General features: G+C 43.5%; 2 protein-coding genes across 3 annotated transcripts in view; one reads left to right on the top strand and one right to left on the bottom strand.

The window, feature by feature from the left end:
• Positions 1-10,128, bottom strand: ANKRD49 (ankyrin repeat domain 49). The gene is made up of 3 exons (XM_034414925.3): positions 9,807-10,128; positions 4,983-5,366; positions 1-2,277 (listed from the first exon to the last, which is right to left on the bottom strand). Exons 2-3 carry the CDS (start codon positions 5,235-5,237, stop codon positions 1,816-1,818), a joined length of 717 nt encoding a protein of 238 aa, XP_034270816.1. The 5' UTR covers positions 5,238-5,366; positions 9,807-10,128; the 3' UTR covers positions 1-1,815.
• Positions 10,129-10,140: 12 nt separating this feature from the next.
• The window catches only part of MRE11 (MRE11 double strand break repair nuclease), a 35,376-nt gene continuing 17,579 nt past the window's right edge, over positions 10,141-27,937 (top strand). The window contains exons 1-8 of one of the 2 annotated variants that reach the window (XM_034408729.3): positions 10,141-10,267; positions 13,261-13,361; positions 14,630-14,768; positions 15,733-15,893; positions 16,735-16,822; positions 18,199-18,340; positions 21,434-21,548; positions 24,650-24,835. In XM_034408729.3, the coding sequence (XP_034264620.2) occupies positions 13,342-13,361; positions 14,630-14,768; positions 15,733-15,893; positions 16,735-16,822; positions 18,199-18,340; positions 21,434-21,548; positions 24,650-24,835 (851 nt within the window). In that variant the 5' untranslated portion in view covers positions 10,141-10,267; positions 13,261-13,341. Of the gene's footprint in view, positions 10,268-10,293; positions 10,525-13,260; positions 13,362-14,629; positions 14,769-15,732; positions 15,894-16,734; positions 16,823-18,198; positions 18,341-21,433; positions 21,549-24,649; positions 24,836-27,937 lie in introns of those variants that run through there. The other variant, XM_034408735.3, reaches the window with a different exon arrangement.

Genomic DNA, 27,937 nt, shown 5'->3' with positions numbered 1-27,937 from the left:
TCACTTATTCAGAAATAACTTTAATGAATCAAAACAACTAATTTTACAGCGAAAGTACATCATGCTACAGCAAGCCACACAAATCCCACATTTACAGGGATTTTATTTTTTAGGTCAGGGCTGGTTCACACAAGGCATTCAAAGTAGCAGACGGCGTGCACAGGAGAAATTTGAACTGCAGCAAAAGAAACTCATCATTTTTAGCAGAAAGCTCAATTGTAATTCCCACACTCAGCACATTTTCCACTCTTCATTTCACAAACACAAATGCTGCTTCACATTCTGTACATAACCACAAACATGCAGATAAAATCTCATGAAAGAGTGATGTAATTTTTATCAGGTACAATGCAGAGAAATTGAAAATGAGTACTTTTTTTTCAACCTCAAGTGTATCAAAGAATGATGTGAACCAGCCCTAACTGTCTTCAGAGCTGGTGAACCAAATGCATAATGGTTTTTCATGCATCTGTGAATAAATTTCAGAGATCATTTCTGAATGACAACCCAAAGTTTTCCAAAAATTCAAAACATAATTTAAGAAGGCAAGCAGATGTACAATAAGGTACTTCCAAGCAATCTTTGGACCAGTCAGCTGTAGGGTTTTCTGCTGCTGAAAATAACTTTGAAATATTACTACCAAGAGTTTGTGAATCGCAGCGATACTGAAGGAACACCATTTTAAAAGCTGAACAATTAAATGTGATTTATCAAAGACCTATAACAACTTTCACCAAACTGTTGACTTCTGAATGTGCTGCAATTGCAATGACCATTGGACATATTAATTGGCAATTCTGATAATGAAGTTCTAAAATAATTAAAAACTCAGTTAACTTGAACTCAGAAACCTGATCAATAAAAATGTAAACAAAACACTTCTACGCATAGGCAACCATACTGTCACTTTCAAAAGCAAAACCTGAGAACATAAAATGTTAATGTGTGGCAACTAAGGAATTAGATACAGGTATATCTTATACAGATGCTGAAGTAGATTTTGGAAATCTTAATCCCATCACACTATTAACCAGGTAGCTCTATTTTTTTGGCAGCTGCTATCTTTGATATGTGTGCGAATACCCCAGGTTTTGGCAATAGTTTAAATTCCATGCTCTTCTCTGTTGAAAATTATCAGTCACCAGGTAAGTCTCGTTAAAACTTCACACACCTTAAAAAGGAGGTGCCAATGATTTGGACAGTGTTGCTCCTCTCCAAGCTGAATATTTACATGTTACTTTGTGGCTCGGTGAATGATTTCCATTTACAATGGCTGGGGAAAGCAGCAAAATAACCATGTTTCTTCAAGTTAAAGTGAAAACATTCCACAAGGGTAGCATAGCTTATTCTTATCCCAAATGGTGCTTTATTCCAAAAGGCAATTAGACTTTCCTGGTTTTATTTTTCTTTTAAAAATGTTTCCCTTCTCCATTGAAGAAGTTCAGAACTGAAGAATCTTGTTGGATGAGAAGCAAAACATTTTCAGAAGAGGGGGGAAGATCAAGAAAGTCCAGTTGTCTTTGGGGGGAAAAAACACCTCTGGGACAATCATGACCTGGATGATTGAGAATAACAGAGTTGGAAGGGACCTTGGAGGTCTTCTAGTCCAACCCCCTGCTTAGGCAGGAAACCCTACACCACTTCAGACAAGTGGTTCTCCATAGACATATAACTTATCTTATAAAAATAATGTCAGTGTTACTCAACGGAGCCTCATTTTAGCCCCTGCTAAGTTATGACGCAAAGAGCTGGGAATGCAATGACAAAATAGATTTCTTTAAAGCGCACAGGCCGTGTGGGCTAGGTATACAATTCCTAAGAATCTGTGATGGAGTTTGTGCAGTGTTCGACGATTTCGAACAGATAGTGGTATTTATCAGTCCTGCGAGCGATATCGTAAGCCGTCTCTTCCAAGTTGTTTTTGAGATTTGGCTTTAAGTATCGATTCATGAGTAATAGTTCCAGGGTTTCCTTGCTCTCTCGGTTTCCAGCTGCCAAGTGCAGAGGCGTAAGCAACCCGTTGGTCTGAGCGTTGACATTTGCCCCATGCTGGAGCAAGAAGGAGGCAATTTTGGTGTTGTTCCATTTGCACGCGCTGTGCAGAGGTGTCCAGCTATCCACAGTCAGTGCATGGATATCTGCCCCATGAGCGATCAGCTCACGCACCACTTCCATGTGTCCATTGTAGGCAGCACGGTGAAGAGGAGTGTACTGATCTTCATCCTGGACATTGATAGACACAAGGTTTTGAGACAAGAGCCTCTGCACCGTGCTAAGCTGTGGGAAGGGAGACAAAGAGGTTAGTGTTATTTCACTAACTCAGGGGTCTGCAATCTTAAACACTCAAAGAGCCATTTGGACCCGTTTCCCACTGAAAAGAAAACACCGGGAGCCACAAAACCCTTCCCGTGCCTGACTATTTCTTGAGCGGCCACAAAACTAGCATATGTAGTTGAATTAAACATTCTGTTTTCTTCTGAAACTTTTCTTTCCTTGGATTTATCCATGGTCGGCCTACAGGGGATTGAAAAGCTCAATAAATCGTGTGCTGGCGGGTGTCGCACATTGGTGGTTGTGATGCATATTTTGAGTGACAGGGAGCTGCAGCAGAGGGGTGAAAGAGCCACATGCGGCTCCAGAGCTGCAGGTTGCTGACCCCTGCCCTAACTAGACAAGTTCCTATAAGATTGACTTCCACACTGTGAATGAAGGCCACACTTTCACTAAAATGCATTGACTCCAAAGAACAAGCAATGACTGGTGATATAGTATCTCCAGAGTTGAAGAGGACATCATTTCTAGCTCTTTCACCCAGGGTGGATTTGATTTAAATCATAATTTTTAAAGAGCAACTATCGTCTTTGTCCCATCACTTTAATGGGATGGCTGGTGATGTGGCAGTGACACAACAAGGTGAGGGATGTGGTGGGCAGCAGGTGAACGGATGCCTGCTAACAGGTGCTGCCATGATGGATCCGAAATGACAGGTGCTCTTTAAACGTAAGGATTCGTTCTTCCTGGTGGTTAGAAACTTTATTATTTGCAGACAAAAGGAAGGTTTCCTATTTAGCTTGCAGAGCTGGGATTCATTGAATGAATTTGACCAAAAATGTAAATATTGCAGAATATACAGCCTCATGCTACATAACTAAGCTCCATTTCATTCTGAATGCTGAAATTATTAATGTATCCTAAACAGAAAACTATTTTTAGTTAGCTTTTTACTCCAAAAGCATTTTATTAAAATAAATTTGATTAAAAAAAATTCGATTTAAATAAAAAAATCTGATTGTTTTGATTTTTTAAAAAAATCATTGATTTTTATTCATCCTGCTTTTCCCACTTATTTTAGAGAAACTCGTGCTATTAAAACCCATCCTTTCTGCAAAGATGATCTGGGGAACCCAGAATCTAGAGGACTTCATAGACTATTGAGTTTAGTTCTGAAAGAACTGGGGATCACTTGCTCAACTAAACGTTGATGAAACACTGAGCAAGGTTTTATTTTTTCCTTTTAACAATCAGTTTTATTACGTTTCCAGGAAGAAAGCAAACTCTTTCACACTGACTCCAAGGAAAATACAATCCTACCATGTTTTCCCAAAAAGAAGACCTCCCTGGATAATAAACCCAATCGGGCTTTTGAGCGAATGTGCTAAAATAAGCCCTCCCCGAAAATATTTAAATGCATGTGCATCCGGTCCCTGCCATTTCCTCTGGTTAGGGTTAGGGAGACAGAGCTGGAAATCAGGTAAGATGGCAAGAGGAGCCCTGTCTTGCTTCATGCACCCCAAAATAATAAGACCTCCCCGAAAATAAGGCCAAGCGCTCATTTCGGGGCGCAAAAAATATAAGACAGGGTCTTATTTTCAGGGAAACACAGTATCCATTTGCTCCCATTCATTTGGAGGTATCAATGCCCCAATTGTCTGTAATCCCATTCCTACAGATCAATCTACTTGACAAAACAGCACTGCCATATGTTCACAAGTCTAAAAACAATCCAGACTAGCTTTGTGCATGCAACTGTCATTGCCTCATTTTATATTCGTAATATTGAAGCCTATTGCACCAATTGCAATTGCTTTTATTACCCAAAGGCATCGTAATCATTTCTGACTTGTCTTGAATTCTATAGTGCAGCCAACTATTTTTCCACTGTTCCTTCTAAACCCTTATGACGGACTGTCATAAATATAAGTCAATTGCCAAGCATCTGAATTTTGATGTGACCATGGGGATGCTGCAACATGGTTGTGAGGGTGAAAAACGGTCATAACTCACTTTTTCAGTGCCGTTGTAACTTTGAACGGTGACTAAACAAACTGCTGTAAATTGAGGACTACCTGTAAACCATTGATAGATGGTTTGCACTCACCTCTCTCAAATGAAGGAGACCTCAGCATCTGTGACTATAGCATAAACCAACCTTACGTTATTTGAAAGCCCCATTATGTCAAACTTAAGAGTCTCTCTAGAAAATAATAGCCAAAACCAATTTATTACGTAGAGTTTTCTTTCATATGGGAGGGGTGGGCTGCTGGGGGTTCGCAGGGGTTTGGGAAAAACTCTAGCTAAGATTCTGTGCAGTTCGGAGAATCGCCAAATCCCATTCCTGGCCTGCCCTGCCCAGCCCCTCCAAGGAGTCCCCACACAGCCTGTTTTGGATGCAGGTTAAGTGCAGGGCGCGTGCGGAGGCTCGGGGAGGGCAAAAACCGGGCCTACCGGAAGTTCGGGAAAGGCTGGAAACCGGCTTGTTTCTGGCCTCCAGAGGAACCTGGGGAGGCCATTTTCGCCCTCCTGGAGGCTCAAAGAAAGCCTCCAGGCCCAGGGAGGGCAAAAATGCCCCCCCTCCCCTGTAGTGCAAGAGGCCAACTAGGCTATGCCCACCATGGCCACGCCCACTCAGCAACCGGGCAGAGAACCCCTTGCTAAAATTTTTGAAGCCCACCCCTGTATATATTGTATTACATTTGGCTTACCCTATTTTTTTCAGCTGCCCAAAGCAGAAGCTTATCTGGGGTGTTGGCCAACTTTTTCTCTTGAGCCTGGTACCATTCCTCTGTTTTTTCTTCCTGGTCTTCCTCATCAGAATCTCCAGACCAAAGACTCTGAGTTCCTCTAGGGATGAGATGCCGGTGGGTTTCCAGGAGCTCAAGCTGGTTAAAGCTGTCAGCAAAGTCTTTTCCCTCCTCATCTGTGTTATTGTTGTCGGCTGACGTTATGCTTTCGTTCATTTTGCAAGCTTCAATTTGCCCGTCCCTAAAGAGCAGAAGAGTTCCGCTTCTGTTTTCCTAACTCATATCCCCAATGCCTTGCCAACCGAGTTTGGTAACGAAAGCTACTGGCAGCAACATCATCACCATCTTTAAAAAGAGAAAAGAAAAAGGAAGAAATGGAATATTATGATTGGGGGAAAAGAAGATAAGAAGACATTTGCTGCACGTTGAACCAGCATCTCAGAAGGGTCAATTTAAAAAGCTATCTTATTGCTTCCTTGCTATCAGACAAGAAACATGAATTAAGAATTCTTTATTGGCCAAGTGTGATTGGACACACAAGGAATTTGTCTTTGGTGCATATGCTCTCAATGTACATAAGGAGAATAAAATATATTCGTCAAGAATAAAAAGATACAACACTTAATGATAGTCATAGGTACAAATAAGCAATCAAATCGTATTAGGAAACAGTCAGTATAAATCTTAAGTATTCCAGCAACAAGGTTACAGTCATACAGTCATAAGTGGAAGGAGATGGGTGGTGGGAACAATGAGAAGATTAATAGTAGTGCAGACTTAGTAAATAGTTAGACAGTGTTGAGGGAATTATTTGTTTAGTAGAGTGATGGTGTTTGGGAAAAAAACTGTTCTTGTGTCTAATTGTTCTAGTGTGCAGTGCCCTATAGCATCTTTTTGAGGGTAGGAGTTGAAACAGTTTATGTCCAGGATGCGAGGGGTCTGTAAATATTTTCACAGCCCTCTTTTTGACTTGTGCAGTATACAGGTCCTCAATGGAAGGCAGGTTGGTAGCCATTGTTTTTTCTGCAGTTCTAATTATCCTCTGAAGTCTGTGTCTGTCTTCTTGGGTTGCAGAACCAAACCAGACAGTTATAGAGGTGCAGATGACAGACTCAATAATTCCTCTGTAGAACTGGATCAGCAGCTCCTTGGGTTGTCCATGAAGGACTTCTTCTTACAGTCTCTTCTGTAACCCTCCAAAATAATTTTGGAATTTAAAAAAAAAAAACACCAATTCTTGTTTCTTTCTATTTCTAGAGCAGAGCCAGCATTCAAAAGATTGCATCACTTTAATCTTCTCAATTCCACATCACAAAATGAAGTTGTTCATAATGCTCTAGAATAATCAGGCATTTCCAACCTGTATCCTACAGCCTGGACTGGTACTTTGCAGCCCCACAAGATTGTAAATTTTTAACATTATGTGTTTTATATACATTAACTACTGTATTTTTCAGACTGGAAGACGCACCGGAGTATAAGATGCACCACGATTTCGAAGAAGAAAACAGGAAAAAAAAAATAGTTTTTGCCTTCCTTGGCCCCCAGGAGCACACTGCAGGCCTCCCAAACCTTCTGCGCGTCCCATTTTTTTGAAAACCGGGCCTGTTTTTGGCCTCCCAAAGCTCCCACGCATCCTGTTTTTGCCCTCCCCAGCCCCAAGGAGCACTCTGCAGGCCTCCCAAACCCTCTGCCCATCCCATTTTTGCGAAAAAACGGTGGGGTTTCGGGAGGCCAAAAATGGCTGTATTTGGTGTATAAGACGCACCAACATTTCCACCCTCTTTTAGGGGGGACAGTGTATCTTATACTCTGAAAAGTACGCTATATTATATATTTTATATCCGGCCCAAGACAATTCCTCCTCACTCAATGCTGTCCAGGCAAGGCAAAAGGTTGCATACCCATGATAAGAAACGGCGAAGTTTCCTTCGTATAACGTTTTATTTATTTATGTAATCTAGGCAGTCACCCGTTTTATGACTTGCAAGATTAAAACAAAACCGTGCTAAACAAACCGCCATTGACCATGCTCACCATCACCGATAGCAGCAGAATTCATCAAATAACCAGAGCGACAGAAGGATGAGCCCCGCCCGGATGCTACAAAAACCTTTCTGCAGAAACAGAGAAAGCAAAACCCGAACTTTCTTCTCTCCCCCTTCTCTCAGTTGACTATTAAGGAATGGAAGTGGTCTTTTTCTTTACGATACAATGAGATTTGGATGGAGGAGGCAAGAGCTTTCATTGTTGTTATTTTTTTACAAACCAGCAAACCAATACATTCAATTTCAGTTTGCAGGGAACGACAGACATGAGAACTGTCAAATAAGGGGATTAGGTATTAAGCCTCGTCTGATAAGAGACAGTAACAGCAACAGAGTTGGAAGGGACCTTGGAGGCCATCTAGTCCAACCCCCTGCTCACGCAGGAGACCTGTACTAGGGATTCGAACTGGCGAACTGCCAACCTTTCTGATCGACAAGCTCAGGGTCTTAGCCACTGAGCTACAGCAGAGCTCAAAGGAGGAAGGAGGGTGGAGAAAGCATCTCAGAAGCATCTTCTCTAATTCCCTGGAAAATAAAACGAGAGGAGACCCAAAGGTGCTTTTTTTTCAAAAGGCAATTGGACTTTTGCTTTTTTCTTGAAGACGTTTTGAGAGAAAAAGAAGCTTTTTCCATTCCGACTGAATGCTGGGAATGGAAGGATTGATATTCCTTGCAGGCCTTCCGTTCCCCAGCATTCAGTCAGAATGGAGGTTGCTTCTTGGATGAGAAGCAAAACGTCTTCAAGTAAAAACCAAGAAAGTCGAGTTACCTTTTGAAAAAAGCACCTTGGTCTGGATAACTGAGAATCTCCCTAAACGTAAACTTGCAACTCCCAGACTTGCAAGATGCTGTTACTGTACGCCTACAATAACGGTGGCGCTAGTGCTCATGGTTTTGGTTTTCTGCCTGGACTACCTCAAAGAGCTGGCAGTCCTACTCAAATGAGCAAGGCTAAAAACACATGCAGATGAAGGCTACAGACCTAATGGGGTGTTTTGTTTTGTTTATTATCTGGGAAGGGGTCACGAATGACACGCAAGGCAGGCTCCACTGAAGAATCACAATTAGCTCCTTCACACAAAAGGGTCAGAATAACAAAATACCAGAGTTGGATGGGACCTTGGAGGTCAATAGAATAGAAGAGAGAATACAGTAGAATAGAGAAAACAGAAGAGAGAAGATTGAGTTGGAAGGGACTTTGGAGATCAATAGAATAGAATAGATAATAGAGAAGAAGAGAAGAGAAGAGACGAGACGAGACCTTGGAGGTCTTCAAGTCCAACACCCTGCTCAAGCAGGAAACCCTACACCACTTCAGACAAATGGTTATCCAACATCATCTTAAAAACTTCCAGTGTTGGAGCATTCACAACTTCTGGAGGCAAATTGTTCCACTTATTGTTCTGTCAGGAAATTTCTCCTTAGTTCTGGATTGCTTCTCTCCTTGATTAGTTTCCACCCATTGCTTCTTGTCCTACCCTCAGGTGCTTTGGAGAATAGCTTGGTTCCCTATTCTTTGTGGCAGCCCCTGAGATATTGGAACACTGCTATCATGTCTCCCCTGGTCCTTCTTTTCATCAAAGTACACATACCCAGTTCCTGCAACTGTTTTTCATGTTTTAGCCTCCAGTCCCCTAATCATCTTTGTTGCTCTTCTCTGCACTCTTTCTAGAGTCTCCACATGTTTTACATCGTGGCAACCTCTATTCCAACCCCCTGCTCCAGCGAGCCCCCTAATGGCATTCCAGACAAACGGTTGTCCATAAATCTCTGAATAGAATAGAATAGAATATAGAATAGAATAGAATAGAATAGAATAGAATAGAATAGAATAGAATAATATAGAATGCAGAAAAATGCAAGATAGGATAGGATAGCATAGAATATGGAAAGGAATAGCATAGCATAGCATAGAAGAATAGAATAGAATGGAAAAGGAATAGGAATAGCACAGCATAGTATAGAAGAATAGAATAGAATAGAATAGAATAGAATAGAATAGAATAGAATAGAAAATAGAATAGAAAATAGAATAGAATAGAATGCAGAAAAATGCAAGATAGGCTAGGCTAGGCTAGGCTAGCATAGCATAGCACAGAAGAATAGAATGGAATGGAATAGAAATGGAATGGGAATAGGAATAAGAATAGGAATAGCATAGCATAGCATAGCATAGCATAGCGGAACGGAACGGAACGGAACGGAACGGAACGGAACGGAACGGAACGGAACGGAACAGAACAGAACAGAACAGAACAGAACAGAACAGAACAGAACAGAACAGAACAGAACAGAACAGAACAGAATAGGTTTATTGGCCAAGTGTGATTGAACACACAAGGAATTTGTCTTTGGTGTATATGCTCCCAGTGTACATAAAGAGAATAAAATACATTCATCAAGAATAAAAAGATACAACACTTAGTGATAGTCAAGGTTACTAAATAAGCTGTCAAATCTTATTAGGGAACAAACAAAAACAATATAAATTGAAAGATACAAGAAACCTGGTTATAGTAATAAGTGGGAAGAGATAAGATACAAGTAAGGAAGAGAAGAAGAATAGTAATGCAGTCTTAGTAAATTAAAAACGCAGCCTCACAAACCCTGGAGGGGCAGGATTCAAACCACCCGATAATACCCCAAGCAGCCAGCCAGCCAGCCAGCCAGCCCTACCTTCGAAGGCGGCTCAATGAAGCCTTACGGGCATCTCAAGAAGCAGAGACTAGACACCTACCGACAAATGAACGCCTAACACGGAGTGATGGGATATAATACAATATATTATAATATAATATAATCCTCGACGTAGACGCTTCGAGACCTCCCTGGCTCCAGCACAAGACGCGTGTAGACAGCGAGCAAGAGACCCAAAGCCGTCCTCCGCGTTGCAGGGAGCCGAAGCCTCAACTCCTCCACCGCCCCGACAGGCCTCGCGTCCCCCTCCCGTCTAGGACACTTCCTCCCTTCCTTGGGCGGAGGGGGCGGGAGGGAGAGGGGAGGAAGGCCGCCTCTCACCGGAAGCGGCTACGGCTGCGGCTGCGCAAAGAGAGTCTATTGCGGGAGGGAGAGGGGGTGTGTGTTAGGCTCGTGTGGGAGGGAGGTGGGAAAGAAAGGCGGGAGTTGCGTAGTTCTCGCGAGAAGTGGCTGCCGGCGCTCGTGGGAGAGGGCCGGATAGTATGGAAAAGGGAAAGTTGGGTGAGCTGAGAGGCGGGGGTGTTGTTGTTGGTGGGGGGGGAGGGGGGAGAGGTGGCAGTTGGTGGGGGGGAGGGGCGGGGATGAGGAGTGAGGGCGGCCTCCTCGCTCAGCCTTTGCCGGGTAGGCGAGATGAAACGAGCCCGGTGATCAAGAACAGCCGGCATCCCACGGAAGAGCGCAGCGACACTGAGGCTGCCTGCAGTGTCTCTGCAGGAGTTGCCGTTCTGCTTTAATTCGCACGAGGCTTGGTGCTGCGGGTGGGTGGGTGGGTGGCAATAGAGGCGTTGTTGTTCCAACTCAGGGTGCCAGGAGGAGATGCCTGTCCTCCCAAAGAGGGGATGATTTTCATCATGCCTCTGGGCTGGGGTGCTTGGGTTGGACCCCAATCCTTTGGGTGGGGTTACCCAGCATGAGAAAGCCAAGCAGGGTTTTAACTCAAGCCCAGAATCAGAATGCAGCTGGAAGGGACCTTGGAGGTCATCTAGTCCAGCCCCCTGCTCAGGCAGGAGAGCCTCTTTATTTTATTTTATTTTATTTTATTGCACTTTATATGCCGCCCTTCTCCCGAAGGACTCAGGGCGGCTTACAAGATAAAAATTCAACAATATGAATTGAATATAATTAAAATCCAATTAAAATTAATTTATACCAGTGATGGCTAACATTTTCTGGACTGAGTGTTCAAAGCGCACCCGAACCCCCAAAATGCAATGTGCACATGTGCCCCGCCCCCAGGCATGTGCCCCCTGCGCATGTGCGTGCAACCCCCCATTGCGCCCCACCACCGCGCATGCACTCGTGGCCTGCACATGCCCCGTCCCGTGCATGCACACGTCCTCGCATGTGCCCCACCCCCGTGCATGTGTGCACAGCCCCCACATGCACCCCACTCCCTGCGCATGCACATGTGGCCCCCTGCACATTCCCTGGCCCACCATGCATGTACATGTGGGCCCCGGCACGCACCCCCCCCGGGCATGTGTGCGTGGCCCCCATATGCACCCTACGCCCTGCGCATGCATGCCTGGCCCCCCACATACACCCCTTGTGCATGTATGTGCACCCCCACGTCCCTGTGCATGCACAGCAGAGACCCGAAGGCCAGCTGGCCAGCGGGAGGCTTGCGAACATGCGCAATGGAGCTGAACTGGGGCGATGGCTCGCGTGCCATCAGAGAGGGCCCTGCGTGCCACCTCTGGGACACATACTATAGGTCAGTGATGGCTAGCTAACCTTTTTGCCATCGCGTGCCAAAAGTGGGGGGACCTTGGGGTGGGGGCTTGCACGTGCCCCCACCCATAATTCAATGCGCCCCACGCATGCACGCACAACCCCCCCATGCTTTTGGCACGCGATAGCACAGTGGGCCCGGTAGGCCTGTTTTTCACCCTCCCCAGGCTCCAGAGGCTTTCTTGGAGCCTGGGGAGGGAGAAAACTGCCTCCCCCCCACCGAAGGCCCTCCGGAGGCTGGAAATAACTTGTTTCCCGACTTCCGGTAGGCCTGGAAGGCCCGAAAATCAGCTGGCCAGCGTATACATGTGCGTTGGAGCTGAGCTAGGGCAATGCTCGCATGCCCACATATATGGCTCCGCGTGCCACCTGTGGCACGCATGCCATAGGTTCGCCATCATGGCTATAGGTTCACCATCACGGTGCTATACCATTTCAGAAAAGTGACTGTTGCATGCTGTAGCATGTTGGGGGAATGCTGTGTTTCCCACCGGCCTGGTTTGAAGCCAGTGCATTATATGACACGGTGTTATAGGAATGATAGAAACAAGGTTTATTTAACAGAATAACACAGTTGGAAGGGACCTTGGAGGTCTTCTAGTCTAACCTTTTTTCAATACCAATGCATTTCAGACAAATGGTTGTCCAATCTCTTCTTAAAAACTTACAGTGTTGTCTAATTGGGAAGTTATTTATTCTCACAGGTTTTGATTTCCTTTCCATTTTAATTGTGGGTGTGGCTGTGGAAACTGTATAATTACCACTTTTACAGAAATAATACAAACCCCTCTTGGTGGTTACATAGAGACCAGTCATGAGTGCCAGTTAACTAAAATAATTCATTGCTTGGATCATTCATTTATCATGCCAAAACCTCAACATAGTGTCTGCTTCGGAAGGGGTGGACCTCCATATAATTTGCTGTTTCCTTATTCTATCCAAAGAGGTGTTCACTTTTTATTTTTATTTATTTTAGTGATGCCTTTGAGTCACTGAAGACTGCCTGCACTGGTCCTTTCAGTTTATTTGGCAAGGTTTTGAAAGAAGCTTGCCATTGCCTGCTTCCCTGGGCTGAAGAGAGTTGCTGGTCCAAAATCACCCAGATAGCTTTGCGCTTAAAATGAGACTAGAACTTGTGTTCTTCCAGCTTTTAATTTGGTATCTTAACCACACCACCAAATTGGGCCTCAGATTTTGGCTAAGTTTTATACCCAAACCACTTATTAGGATTAGGTCTCCCTTCTGCAAGTTCTACAAATGGAATGGAATGTGCTAGATTGCTCTTTTATAAAAAAATAAATAAAAGAACATTATTCTTTCCTTCAACAAAAATCCGTTGTATGTAAAAGAGAATGACTCCTATTCTTTTGTACTTAAATGAGAAAAGGGAAAGAAAAAGATTGGTTTGTCGTTGCTCACTTAATTTCTGCAAAAAAATTTTTTTGTGGTACCTCATTATTCCACCCACAAATAATAAGATTTCTTCAAATTCTCCTTTGGGTCCCCCCCTCCCAAAGGCAGGAGCCATGTGGCTTTAATGCTTTTTGCAAAAAACTAAAGATGTGATAATGATAAAAGGTAAAAACCACATTTGCCTTGGAGTTTTCCTGGTTATATAGACGCTTGGTTTTTCGTTTATTTTTCTGTGCATCAGACTTGATTTTTTTTTGTTCAGTGGAAAAGTACATTTTAAACAATAAATTATGATAGCTTAGCTTCAAGTTTATTACCTAAGTATCTTCTCTTTATATGGTTGTTCCTAGGTCTTGATTGAAAGTCTGGTTTTTTTTAGTCATTTGGCTTTGTGAGACCTTTTGTAAATTGGAGCCAGGTTGATTGTGGAGATGAGTTCTACTACTTCCAGGTAAATGTTTCACAATATTCACATCAATGGGGAAGAGATTTAGTCATCTGTCTTGCTAACTGTGGTTTTCCTATAATTTACTGTCACCTCATCGGTGCTGAAAATGAAAATTAGAAAAGGGATGCAAAGAATATTTTGTAATTTAAACTGATAATATAAAAAGAAAACCCGGTGCTCTCATGGAATTGCAGATGTGTTGTAAGAAATAATTCAAATAATTCAAGGTTCTTCTAAGTTAGCAGTGGGTTTCACATTATGTCACTACCAGTTCGCTGCGTGCATGCGCCCGGTTCACACGTGCACCTGCCTTCCGCACCTGGCACGTGGCCTTTCACACATGCGTTTTGCTCACTCGCACGCCTTCCACGCATGCGCCCGGCCTCAAAAATATGCCTAAATAGGATGGCATAGAGCCTGGGCGGACCCGTGATTTTTGCTACCGGTTCAGGTGTACCGGTCTGAACCGGCTGAATACCACCTTTGTTCTAAATATCACAGAGATTGCGTTAACCATAGAAATACAGCAGGAAGAGTCTCTAGAGGCCCAGTTGTTCCAGGGGTGAAATGCTCCAGATCACCCGATCCGGTAGTGATGGCGGTGGGTGGTTCGGAAAACCAGTAGCAAAAATCCGTGCCCTTTCCCATGCCCAGCTGACCCACGCAATCATCAGAGACTTTTTTTTTTAAAGCATTATTTCTACAACCTCTTCAGCCGAAAAAATGCTTTTAAAAGTAAAAAAAGAAAGCCTCTGATGATCGCGCAGCTCATCAAATGCTTTTAAAAGCCTCTGACGATCCCAGCTGAGTTGCCTGATCATCAGAGGCTTTTAAAAACATTTTTTACAACCTCTTAGGTGAAAGAGGTTGTAGAAAAAATGTTTTTTTTTTTTTAAAAAAAACCTCTGGCGATCAGGGAACTCAGCTGGGATCGTCAGGCTTTTAAAAGCATTTTTTTTAACAACCTCTTCGGCCGAAGAGGTTGTAGAAAAAAAGCTTTTAAAAGTTTTTTTTAAAAGAAGTTGGCCACGCCTACCCAGTCACATTACCCCCCCCCACCAAGCCACACCCACAGAACCGGTAGTAACAAATTTTACATTTCACCACTGAGTTGTTCCCTATAATTCTATAATTCCATGAAATCAATACTGAATACTGTAGCCTTTGGAGAATGTAATCTATAACTTTACAAAATATTTCCTTGCATTAGATGCCGAAACAGTAAATGATGCAGCCATGCTATTTTGCTGCTTTTTGTCTCTTAACTTTAGTGATGATGAAGAAAAAGACACATTTAAAATCTTAGTTGCTACAGACATTCACCTCGGATATTTGGAAAAGGATGCTTGTCGTGGAAATGACACTTTTGTAACCTTTGATGAAATATTGAAACTTGGTCAAGATAACGAGGTAACCCACTTTAAAATCATGTTACCAAACTACCACTGAAAGGTCACATATAGGAAGTCCTTGATTTATGACTACAGTTGAACCCAAAATTTCCATTGCTAAACAGGGCAATTTACCACTGATAAATTTGGAAGAAATACCATTAGAAAAAGTTGAAAGGATTACGTACTTCGGTTTTAATTTACATGAAAGCTGGGACATGATCAGTGAAGTAAAGACAAGGATAGAGAAAGCTCGAACAGCATTCTTCAAAATGAAAAGGGTCTTTTGCAGTCACGACATAAGCCTAAAACTGAAAATCTTTATCTTTATCTTTATTTGATTTATATACCGCCCTACTCCCGAAGGACACAGGGCAGTGAACAGCCAAACAATAAAATACATAAATACAAAATTTAAAAACAGAATAAAACCGAATTAAACAATTTGGCCCAGACAGATTTAAAACACCCCAATCATTTAAAAACAGATTAAAATTTTCATATTAAAAAGAAAAAGGGAAAAGATTAGGCCAGGCCCGCCTGGTGGAATAAAAAGGTCTTGAGAGCGCAGCGGAAGGTGCGCAGATCCGGGATCCTCCGTATTTCCGTGGGGAGCTCATTCCAGATAGTAGGTGCCCCCACAGAGAAGGCTTGTCAGATGTTACATCTTTTCTATCCTCTACAGAGTAGAGAGTTGGTCTCTGACAGAAAACCACTTGAAGAAACTAAAAGCATTAGTGGCATGGAAGACGCAGTATTTAGGATTCATAGACCAAAAGGCACTTTGGAGGGGCTGTAAACTTAGTGCCTGCCTGCAGCTTCTTAAAGTAGCCACATCTGTTCTCAAAAAAACAAACAAACAAAAAAACCAACCCAACAACAACAACCCCAAACATTGTCTAGCTGAACCATTTTCAGAAATCTATAATTTTGAGAAAAATTGCATATCTAATAATAACATATCCCTCAAAATCTCTTCATAGGTGGACTTCATTTTATTAGGTGGAGATCTCTTTCATGAAAACAAGCCTTCCCGGAAAACAATATATACATGTTTAGAATTATTAAGAAAATATTGCATGGGTGACCGTCCGGTACAGTTTGAAATTCTGAGTGACCAGTCAGTTAATTTTGGCTTTAGCAAGTAAGTATTCCTATAGTAAATTAAGTTCAGTTTTTTTTGTAAATAACTGATTGTAACTGAATCACAGCTGTAACTGAACTGTAAGTAACTAAAGAAAGTTTGAGCCAGTTTGTTATTTTTTTTGCTTAGTGGTGCTAATTCTGGACAATGCTATATGTACATTTTTATTATGGTTTGTATTATTATTACACTGGGAGCTCTTGATTCCCCACCCCCCTTGAAATTCTGTTGCATTAGCCTCGTGGCCTGCAAATAAAAATTCTATGCATTCATGAAAAGTGCTATAATGGAAGAAATGCACTTTTCTTTTTATATATATTGAAATATCTCTCCAACTTCCTGAGCAGCTTTTCAGATCAAGAAGCAATCTGAATATATAAAAACTGTCTCATCCCTTTTCTCAAAACAGACAATTAATCAAATTAATTCTATTCCACTCTTCTATTTAATTCAATAGAAGGGAATATATGTGGCTTAGGGTTGAACTGGAGTTCTTGGTAATCTTTGAGTTTGGTTATTTGATTGCAGACCTTTCATTACCCATCAGCTAACATCACCAGTGTGAATGTATATGGAATTTGCTGACTAATATAGTGGCAGGACAAACGACTACATATAAACAGAAATTCCACACTCCATCACACTGATGATGTTACCTAGTTGGGTAGTGAAAGGTCTCTAGCCAAATAGCCAAACTCAGAAAACATCAAGAACTTCACAATTCTGAATTCAGTCTATCAGGTTGAATTCTATTTTTTAAAAAAACTTTCCTGTAGAGTTTAGCTGCATGTTGGAAATGATGCAGTAATATTTTTGCTTGCTTTAAACTTGTCCTGTCTAGGTTTCCATGGGTGAACTACCAAGATGAAAATCTCAACATTTCTATTCCAGTTTTTAGTATTCATGGCAACCATGATGATCCCACAGGGGTAAGAATGTGAAAAGAATGAAAGAAGAGCAGTAGCTTTATTAATTATGCTAGTAATTTTAGCATAATTTAGAAAGACAACCAACAACATAAAGATTACAATATAGCCATGATGGCGAACCTATGGCACCAGTGCCACAGGTGGCATGTGTAGCCATATCAGTGGGCATGTGAGTTCAACTGATTTTTGGGGCTTCTGGGCCCACTGGAAGTAGGGAAACACATTGATTCCTGCCTCCGGAGGGCCTTGGGGTGGTGGGGAAGGCCCGTTTTTTTCTCTCCCCAGGCTCCAGAGCCTTTCTAGGAGCTTGGGGAGGGCGAAAACGGCTTTCCCCCCACCCAAGGCCCTCCGGAAGCCGGAAACAGCCTGTTTGCCAACTTCTGGAAGTTGGCAAATGGGCCGTTTCCGGCCTCCGGTGGGCCTCCGGGAGGGGAAGGCTGTTTTTGCACTCCCCAAGCTCCTAGAAAGGCTCTGGAGCCTGGGGAGAGAGAAAAACAGGCCCACCGGGCCATTGTGTGTCAGGAGTGGGGGGGGGAGTGAGGGGTTCACATGCACGGGGGTGGGGTGCATAGAATTATGGGTGTGGGTACACGTGCATGCGACCCCCCACCCTCCCACCCGCGCTCCTGGCACGCGATGGCAAAAAGATTAGCCATCACTGCAGTACAGCAATTCTATACTAAAATCTGCTAGTGAAATTAAGCACGGGAATCTTGTATCCTATACCAAGAGTTTGGGAGGCTGCAGTTATATTTCTTAAACTTGCTTTCAAATTTATCATTGATTATGATTAGGAAGCCATACAAAATTAAAATAGCATTTAATGTAGTACATGGTTTGTGTTTTATAAAATGTAACTTTCTTAAGAGTAAAAAGCATACAACCTTTTATTGTATAATTGATTTGGTTCATTGTCTTCAACAAAAAAAATCACCAAGTTTTAAAAATTAAACGTTTACCATACTGATTTGGTATGTTTTATTTGTGAAATGTTGTTAATTTGTGGAAAAAATTGTAATTAGTTACATTCTGTTTTTTGTCTAATTGTTCATTCTTAATCTGGAGGAAGTAAAGCAGGTTAGAAGCTACAGTATTTGCTACACTTTATGTAGCTTGCAGTCACTCTTGTATTTTCCCCACTTTTGATGTCAAAGGCTTTAGAGGCTATTTAATACAGGGGAAAAAACATTAATTTGTCATTTAACCTTTGTCTGAGAAATGTAAGCAATCATAAATGCAAAGTATACTGGTTTTTACTTATGTGCGCGCACACATAAGTAAAAACACATTCTGGTTTTAACACTTTGTATGTTGGGAATTTAACAAAATTGATGTATCACAAATTCCATTTTTGTTGTTATTTTCCATATCTATAGGCAGATGGTCTTTGTGCTTTGGATATTTTAACTTGTGCAGGACTTATTAATCATTTCGGACGTTCACAATCTGTAGAGAAAATAGAAATTACTCCCATTTTGCTTCAGAAAGGAAATTCAAAGATTGCTCTTTATGGATTAGGTAAGATTTTTGCACATCTCTAATCGGGGCATGATATTATATATATAAGTAGTTCTCCAAAAGTGGAAAAAAAGAATAAAGATATTGAATTGAATTTTTATGCTGTAATTTGTGGGTTAGAATTAGGAGGAGGAGTAGCACGATTTGATCCACAAAAGATTGATTAGGTGTTTGAAAATACTTCCAACTATTTCAAGGGCAAAATTTTGTGAGATAACACATTTCTGAGTGCAAAGCCTCTGCTTTGGGAAACGTGCTGATCTAAGCATTCAGAAGTGTTTCAAGCTCAAAATTACCATTCCAAAACACTAAGATGAAGTTTAATTCTTGAAAGGATTCAAAAGGATAAGTTTTGCATGCCTCTAAATTTTATATAGGGACACAGTGGCTCAGTGGCTAAGGCGCTGAGCTTGTCAGTCGAAAGGTCAGAAGTTCAGCGGTTCGAATCCCTAGTGCCACGTAATAGGGTGAGCTCCCGTTACTTGTCCCAGCTTCTGCCAACCTAGCAGTTCAAAAGCACATAAAAAAGGCAAGTAGAAAAATAGGGATCACCTTTGGTGGGAAGGTAATAGTGTTCCATTTAGTCATGCTGGCCACGGCTATTGGCTAATTATCGTCCAGTCTCCAACCTTCGCTTTGTGGCGAAGGTTGTTGAGAGTGTGGTGGCACGACAGTTTCCCCGATACCTGGATGAAACGACGTATCTAGATCCGTTCCAGTCAGGTTTCAGGCCTGGGTACAGCACGGAAACGGCATTGGTCGCGTTGGTGGATGATCTCTGGAGGGCTCGGGACAGAGGTTGTTCCTCTATCCTGGTCCTATTAGATCTCTCAGCGGCTTTTGATACCATCGACCATGATATCATGCTGCACCGGTTGGAAGGGTTGGGGGTGGGAGGCACCTTATTACGGTGGTTCTCCTCCTTTCTCTCCGACCGGTCGCAGTCTGTGTTGACAGGGGGGCAGAGGTCGACCCCGAGGCCCCTTATATGTGGGGTGCCACAAGGATCGGTCCTCTCGCCCCTTTTGTTCAACATTTATGTGAAGCCGTTGGGCGACATCATCCGTGGTTTCGGGGTGGAGTACCATCAGTACGCTGACGACACCCAGCTGTACATCTCCACCCCAGACCACCCCAATGATGCCCTTGAAGTAATGTCCCGGTGCCTGGAGGCCGTACGGATCTGGATGGGGAGAAACAGGCTCAGGCTCAACCCATCCAAGACCGAGTGGCTGTGGTTTCCGACGTCCCGATATAGTCAGCTGGTGCCATCGCTGACTATTGGGGGCGAAGCATTGGCCCCCACGGAAAGGGCTTGCAACTTGGGTGTCCTCCTGGATTCATGGCTGTCTTTAGAAGAGCACTTGACGGCCGTGACCGGGAGGATTTTTCATCAGGTTCGCCTGATCCGCCAGTTGCGTCCCTTTCTGGATCGGGACTCGTTACGCACGGTCACTCATGCCCTCGTCACCTCCCGTCTGGACTATTGTAACGCTCTCTACATGGGGCTCCCCTTGAGGAGCACTCGGAGGCTCCAACTGGCGCAGAGTGCGGCCGCGCGGGTGGTGATGGGAGTGACGTGGCGCTCCCATGTAACGCCTCTCCTGCGCGAGTTGCACTGGCTCCCGGTGGTCTTCCGAGTGCGCTTCAAGGTTTTGGTCATCACCTTCAGAGCGCTCCATGGCTTAGGACCTGGCTATTTACGGGACCGCCTGCTACCACCAATAGCCTCCCACCGACCAGTACTCTCCCATTGAGAGGGGCTCCTCCGGGTGCCGTCGGCCAAACAATGTCGACTGGGGGCCCCCAGGGGGAGAGCCTTCTCTGTGGGGGCACCTACTATCTGGAACGAGCTCCCCCCCGAGATACGGAGGATTCCGGATCTGCGTACCTTCCATCGCACGCTTAAGACGTTCTTATTCCAGCAAGCCGGCCTGACCTAAACTTTTCCTCTTTTAAATGGGAATTTTAAATTTGGTTTTAAATTATTGGGGTTTTAAAATGGTTCAGCCAAATTTATTTAATTTGTTTTATCTCTATTTTAAATTTTGTATTTATATGTTTTATTTTATGGCTGTTCACCGCCCTGAGTCCTTCGGGAGTAGGGCGGTATACAAATTTAATAAAATGAAATGAAAAATGAAATGACCACGGAGACATCTTCGGACAGCGCTGGCTCTTCGGCTTTGTAATGGAGATGAGCACCGCCCCCTAGAGTTGGGAATGACAAGCACATATGTGCGAGGAGAACCTTTACCTTTACCTAAATTTTAAATATATTTTCATGCAATGAGTAAAGGAGTCCTTGCAGATTTTACTCCGCTAGTTCAAGGGTTTCCAACCTTGGCAATTTTAAGACTTCTGGACTTCAACTCCCAGAATTCCTCAGCCAGCAAAGAATTCTGGGAGTTGCAGTCCACAAGTCTTAAAGTTACCAAGATTGGAGACCCCTGCGCTAGTCATTGCCGACTATAGAGGACGTTGCTCATCTCCACTTCAAAGCCATTGAGCCTGCGCTCTCCAAAGACATTTTCGTGGTCATGTGGCTATCCTGACATCACAGAGTGCTGTTAACCTTCCCACCAAAGTGGTACCTATTTACCTACTTGCACTTACATGATTTTGAACTACTAGGTCAGCAGGAGCTGAGGTGAGGATGGGAGCTCGCCCCATCACGTGGACCTCAAGTCTCAAACCTAGGCTGTTGGCTTTCCAGCCGACAAGCCCAGCATTTTAACCTCTGAGCCACCTCATCGCTCCTTGTGCAGTGAGTGCCATGTGGAAAAAGTGTAAGGCTGCAAAGTGTTCCCAACCCCAGTTTGTCTTTAAGGTGTTGCAAAGGACTGACAAGGTCAGGGCCCACTTAATCTCGGGGGAATGATTTCCCAACAGAAAAGGCTTTCTTTAGTTGGGAAGCTGGCTGTGTAGCAAGCAAAATATTAAACTTGCTTCGATCTTTTGCCTGTAGAAAACTGCAAAATAATCTCATATGTTATCTAAATACTAGCTGGAATCTCACTACTCAGCTGTGTAAATTTCTTCTTGGTGGATCACTAAAAGCCCATTGCCTGTACGGTAATTTTTCTCCTCTAGGATCTATTCCCGATGAAAGACTGTATCGCATGTTTCTGAATAAACAAGTAACCATGTTGAGGCCAAAAGAAGATGAAGATACATGGTTTAATCTGTTCGTAATTCATCAGAACAGGTACAGCTGCTGTTTAGTAACGCAACCAATCTGAGTGTTTCCCACTTGATTCGTACCGATTTAAAATTATATCATTGAAATGTTTGTGTCATACCAAACAAATTCAAGTTGCATTAATCGGCTTGGGAAAAGCCAGTATTTCAGCATCACATTATACTGTAGTGAAATGTCTAGAATTTTATGTTCTCTAAAACAAGAAGCAGTTGGTTTTCTGGGTTTCAGGAAGATATAAAAAAATTGATTGCTGGATGGAATCTAGATGAACTCAGCGTCCCAATATTATTATTATTATTATTATTATTATTATTATTATTATTATTATTATTATTATTATTATTATTATTATTATTTATTTATTTATTTATTTATTTATTATTATTTTAATATTAATATTAAAAATCTAAATTTTGTCAAATTTCTTTGGATATTGACCTAGTTTAAAAATGCTTTGCTGTATGTATTCTGTGTGCAGAGTATACAATGTCCACCTTTGATTTTTGTTTGTGCGTTCATTTTGCACTTCAAGTTTGTTGTGCAATGAGCACATTTTATGTGAGAAGTTTGACCTGGGATTCAGTAGCAAATTCTGTATCTGAATGTAAATTCAGCCCACTATGTCACACTAATGAATTCTTGTTAAAAACCTCCTTCCTCTCTGCCTTCCTGCCTTCCTCCTGCCCCTCTCCCTCCTCCCATCCCTCCCTCTCTCCGCCTCCCTCCCCCCGCCTGTCTCCTTCCTTCCTACCTCCCTCTGCCTTTCTCCTTCCTTCCTCCTTCCCTCCCTCTGCCTTCCTCCTTCCCTCCCTCCACCTTACTCCTTCCTCCCTCCCTCCTTCCACCTCTCTCTTCCTTCCTTCGTTCCTTCCTCCCTCCCTCTGCCTGGCTCCTTCCTCCCTCCCTCCCTCTCCCTTTCTCCTTCCTTCTTTCTGCCCTTCCTCCGCCTGTCTCCTTCCTCCCTCCCTCTGCCTTCCTCCTTCCTTCCTTCCTCCCTCTGCCTGTCTCCTTCCTCCCTCCCTCCCTCCCTCTGCCTTTCTCCTTCCTTCCTTCTTCTTTCCCTCCCTCTGCCTTCCTCCTTCCTTCCTCCCTCCCTCCGCCTGTCTCCTCCCTCCCTCCCTCTGCCTTTCTCCTTCCTTCCGTCTTCTTTCCCTCCCTCTGCCGTACTCCTTCCTTCCTCCCTACCTCCACCTGTCTCCTTCCTTCCTCTCTACCTCTGCCTTTCTCCTTCTTTCCTCTTTCTCTCCCTCTGCCTTACTCCTTCCTTCCTTTATCCCTCCATCCGCCTGTCTCCCTTCCTTCCTTCCCTCCCTCCCTCCCACCCACCCACTCATCCATCCAAAAATGAGTACAAACAGCTTACAAAACAGCATACAATAAATGCATTAACAAATCAACTTCATGGTCATATTGCAGTAACAACAAGAATATCACTTAACAGCCCTTACATGCATCTTCACTACACCTTTCCCCTACCTTTGAGTCTATTAATGCCTGCTTAGATAGCCCAATTTCTCTACTTGTCTAAAATTAACAACACAGCTTATTTCTAGGTAGTTGATTCCATGGGCGAGAAACTTTTTTTTCAGATTCTTATCCTGTCAGATTCCCAAGTTGTATCTTAAGGGGAGTGACGCAGGAACTCTTAGTATGGTTTCTCTTCCAGAGCACTTTAGGAAGGCATGGTCTACTTGGAGATGGCAATCCTGTGGTTATCTAGGCCCTAAGTCCAACATATGAAGGACTTTTACTGTTAGAGCTTTAAATAGTATTGGGAAACAAACTGGTGTTTCTAAGAGATCAGAATTTGTTGTTGTTAGTTGCGAAGTTGTATCCGACCCATCGCAACCCCATGGGCAATGTTCCTGCAGGCCTTCCTGTCCTCTACCATCATCTGGAGACCATTTAAGTTCACGCCTACTGCTTCAGTGACTCCATCCAACCACCTCGTTCTCTGTTGTCCCCTTCTTCTTTTGCCCTCAATCTTTCCCAGCATTAGGCTCTTCTCCAGTGAGTCCTTCCTTCTCATTAGGTGGCCAAAGGATTTGAATTTCATCTTCAGGATCTGGCCTTCTAAAGAGCATCAGGGTTGATCTCCTCTAGGACTGACCTGTTTGATCGCCTTGCAGTCCAAGGGACTCCCAGGAGTCTTCTCCAGCACCATAATTCAAAGGCCTCAATTCTTTGGCACTCAGCCTTCCTTATGGTCCAACTTTCACAGCCATACATTGCAACTGGGAAAACCATCGCCTTGACTATACGCACTTTTGTTGGCAGGTGATGTCTCTGCTTTTTAGTATGCTGTCTAGATTTGCCATAGCTTTCCTCCCCAGGAGCAAGCGTCTTTTAATTTCTTGGCTGCAGTCCCCATCTGCAGTGATCTTGCGGTGATTAGGCCAAGTGATTTAAGAATCGCCATGGAGGCTTGCCTCAGTGAAATTTAATCTAATCTAATTTAATTTAATTTAATCTAGATAATTCGGAGGAATGTGATGGTGCCCCTTCGTTTTTTTTCCCCCTTAGCCTACCTGATTCATGATACAGTCCCCAGGTTACATCTTATGCCTTTGGTCTATATTCATCTCATCTGGAGAACATAGATACTATGTTCACTTCATCTGGATCCTGAATTGATAGCCTGTTCTTAATTGTATCATCCATCCTGGGATGTTGAAATTGTTGTTTATTTGCACCCGTGGGATGATCTGTCTCCCGTATTGATCAAGTCATTGAATTTGACAGTGTCACAGTTTTCAATGTAGCAAAATAATTTTTAGAAACTAGAGCAGCAAAACGTAATTTGAGATGTATTTATTATTTATTTATTAATTCATTTTATATGCCGCCTTTCTCCGAAGACTCAGGGCGGCTATGTTTTGAAATATAGGTGGGATTCTATCTGTAGCTATCAGAATCTAATCTTTTCTTTTGCTTTCCCTTAATTACTAGCATAATTAATAAAGCTCCCCATTTTGATCTCTGATCGTCACATTTGGGACAGTAAGAATGGGTCATATTTAAAAGATGGATATTTTGGTTTATTGTTTGCAAAATGCTGTTTTAATTTTTTTTTTTTTTTGCTGTCGTTTTTGTTTCCTTTGGCACAGGAGTAAACACGGCGCCACAAACTATATTCCAGAACAGTTTCTAGATGACTTCATTGACCTTGTAATTTGGGGTCATGAGCATGAATGTAAAATATCTCCAACCAGAAACGAGCAACAACTTTTCTATATTTCTCAGCCAGGAAGTTCGGTGGTTACGTCTTTGTCACCAGGGGAAACTGCCAGAAAGTATGTCCTTATGTGTTTCACTGATTTGCATTGTATATTCGGTAAAAATGTGTGGGAGCCTTTCCTCTAAATACTATATCCTTTTCATTCTTGAGGAATCTAGGGAGTTTTGCTTTTTGGGGGGAGATGGACCACAGATTGGTTCTCTTATGCTTAACAGAAGGGATAATCCAAAGAAAATCTGAAAGGAACATGATTTGACAAATAGCATTTTCAACTGTCACAATATCAAAGCCACCTTGACTAATAAGTTATTTAAGGGTTAGTAAATTACTCACTACATTGTTTCTCTAAATGCAGTATTGTTCTTGGTATTAAAATTTGCTAACTAACAGATTTATAAGAAAGGAGAAAATTTCCCCTGGGCTTCCTAGCTGATTGACCATTCAAGAATGGATTAAGCCCGTGATGGCGAACCTATGGCACGTATGCCACAGGTGGCATGCGGAGCCTTCTCTGAAGGCACGCGAGCCGTCGCCCAGCTCAGCTCCACCGCGCATGCGTGTGCCTCCAGCCAGCCAGCTGATTTTTGGGTCTGGCGTGGGGGCGGGGCACATGTGGGAGATGCGCGCACATGTGCGGGGGTCTCACGCACATGCACCGGGGTGGGAGAGGGTCTCACACGCATGTGCGGGGGTGGGGGGAGCGCAGGGAGCATGGCTCATGCCCCACATCAAAATGGGCTGTGGGGGAGCGATGCGCCCCCTCCCATGGCCCGTTTTTAGTCCCAGGAGGCTTCAGGGGGGCTTGCCAGGTCCAAAACGGGCCGCAGGGGGTTGCGCACGCATGAGCAGTGGGGGGAGCATGGGGGGGCATGCACATGTGTATGGGGGTGGGGGAGCATTGGGGGCACGTGCAGAAGCAGGGGGTCACGCATTTATGTACGGGGCGGGGCATGCATGGAATTGCATTATGGGTGTGGGCACACAGCACGTGACCCACCCACCCCCACACTTCCCCCGCTTTTGGCATGCGACGGCAAAAAGGTTAGCCATCACTGGACTAAGCGTTTCATTTCAAAGTTACAACGGCACTGAAAAAGGCGACTTATGACCGTTTTTCACACTTACTACCGTTGCGGCATCCTCATGGTCCCTTGATTCAGAATTTGGAAGCTTGGACTCTGGCTCATATTTATGACCGTTGCTGTGTCCCAAGGTCACGTGATCCCCTTTTGTGACCTTCGGACAAAGGCAACAGGGGAAGCCAGATTCACTTAACAACCAAGTTACTCACTTAGCAACCGCAGTGATTCGCTTCACAACGGTGACCAGAAAGGTGGTAAAATGAGGGCAGGATTCACTTAACAACTGTTTTGTTTAGCCACAGCAATTGTGGGCTCAACTGTGGTTGTAATTCGAGGACTACCTGTCGTTAGAGTTTGCATCTGATATTGGAGCAGGCCACTCAGTGATTTGGAGACGTTCAGCAGATGCCCCTGTTGTCAGGGTTCCAAGGAACACCCCCAGCGAAATAAATCTCTGGGGCCTGAGGTTCCTCAGTGTTCCAATTTATTAGAGATGTCATGTTGGCACATCTGGGAAAACCCGAATCTGAAAGCTTCCAGGTTTTCCACACCCAGTTGACAGTTCACAGCCCTGCCACACCCACAAGTTCATCACATTGTCCAGTCAACTCTTCATACTCAACTGGATACAATCTTCAGGCAGTCTCCATCAGGCGCAGGCAAAAGTCCTTGAATACGGAATGTTGTTATGACTAACTGTCTACAGCTCCAACAACAACCCCCTCCCAACCTCCCCAGCTAAAATATATGGCAGTTAAGAAGCAAAAAAGAAAATTGTCTTCCAAAACTGACACCTGTCTTCTAAATTACAAAATGAGACTGAACACTTTTTCTGTCATCAAGAAAACTGTGGAAGAGGAAATGAATGATAGAAATCCCTCTCATGTTTAGTTCTGTTTTATCCAGGAAAATTACATTCTTATGTGCTGTATATAATAATTGATACAGCTCACTGGGTAGCTTAAGGGAATTCCTTTTTCACAGTTCCAGGTTCTCTCACAAGGTTGTTAATTAATGAAAAGGGGGATGACAATATTGAAGCTGCCTTTATCTTCAATATTACTCAGCCTTCCATCCTTCCGAGGTCAGTAAAATGAGGACCCAAACTGTTGGGGGCAATATGCTGACTCTGTATACCACTTAGAGAGGGCTGTAAAGCACTGTAAAGTGGTATATAAGTCTAAGTGCTATTCAGAGGTGGTATTCAGCAGGTTCTGACCGGTTCTTGCGAACCGGTAGTGGAAATTTTGAGGAGTTTGGAGAACCGGTAAATACCACCTCTGCCTGCCCCTCCCCCCCAATCTATTCACTGCCTCCCAGTCTCCTAGCTGATTGGCTAGAAGGAAAAAATCAGGGCTTGCTTTTCAGCCGGGAGATCGCTTGGCAAAGAAGAAGAAAAACAAGACACCGGTCGCTTTAAATTGACAAGCCAAGAAGCAGCTGCTGGAAGGAGGGTTTTACTTGCAGAAATGAAGTGATATTCAGCAGTTCGTTTCTGGGTCAGCTGAACAACAAACTGGATAAGAGGAGGGATTCTTATATCAGTGGTGGATTTCAAAATTTTTTTTACTACCGGTTCTGTGGGTGTGGCTTGGTGGGCGTGGCAGGGGAAGGATATTCCCACCCCACTCCGGGGGAAGGATACTGCAAAATCCCCATTTCCTCCCAATCAGCTGGGACTTGGGAGGCAGAGAATAGATGGGGGCAGGGCCAGTCAGAATTTTTACTACCGGTTCTCCGAACTACTCAAAATTTCCGCTATTGGTTCTCCAGAACTGGTCAGAACTTGCTGAAACCCACCTCTGTCTTATATGGTTCTATATTTTTGAAGTTTTGGGGTTTGTGTTTCTAAAAAGGTTTGGGCGATTCCCATAGCTGTTTTCTTGTTACAAAGTTTCCTTTATGCAGCTGGCAGGAATGTGGAATGAGCCTCAGGCAGGTTCCTTTGTTAGCATCTTGATTTTTCTTTGCTTTTCTGGGAGCTTTTTCTTATGAGTAATATTTTATTTGGGGAAATGAAGGGGGGGGTGATTTCTTCCCAGATCAGGTTAGTGGGGTGGGGAAGGAATGGGGAT

Source organism: Pantherophis guttatus, chromosome 5 (assembly GCF_059756535.1).
Source record: "Pantherophis guttatus breed Tessera chromosome 5, ASM5975653v1, whole genome shotgun sequence".
Taxonomy (NCBI): domain Eukaryota; kingdom Metazoa; phylum Chordata; class Lepidosauria; order Squamata; family Colubridae; genus Pantherophis; species Pantherophis guttatus.
The sequence above is the reverse complement of the archived record's forward strand: the minus strand, read 5'-3'. Positions and strand labels throughout refer to the sequence as shown.

Coding starts and splice junctions, on each gene's coding strand:
- ANKRD49 (XM_034414925.3), bottom strand. CDS start 5,237: ATGAACGAAAGCATAACGTCAGCCGACAACAATAACACAGATGAGGAG. Junction 2,278..4,982: donor GGGCAGCTGAAAAAAATAGG/GTAAGCCAAATG, acceptor CCCTTCCCACAG/CTTAGCACGGTGCAGAGGCT.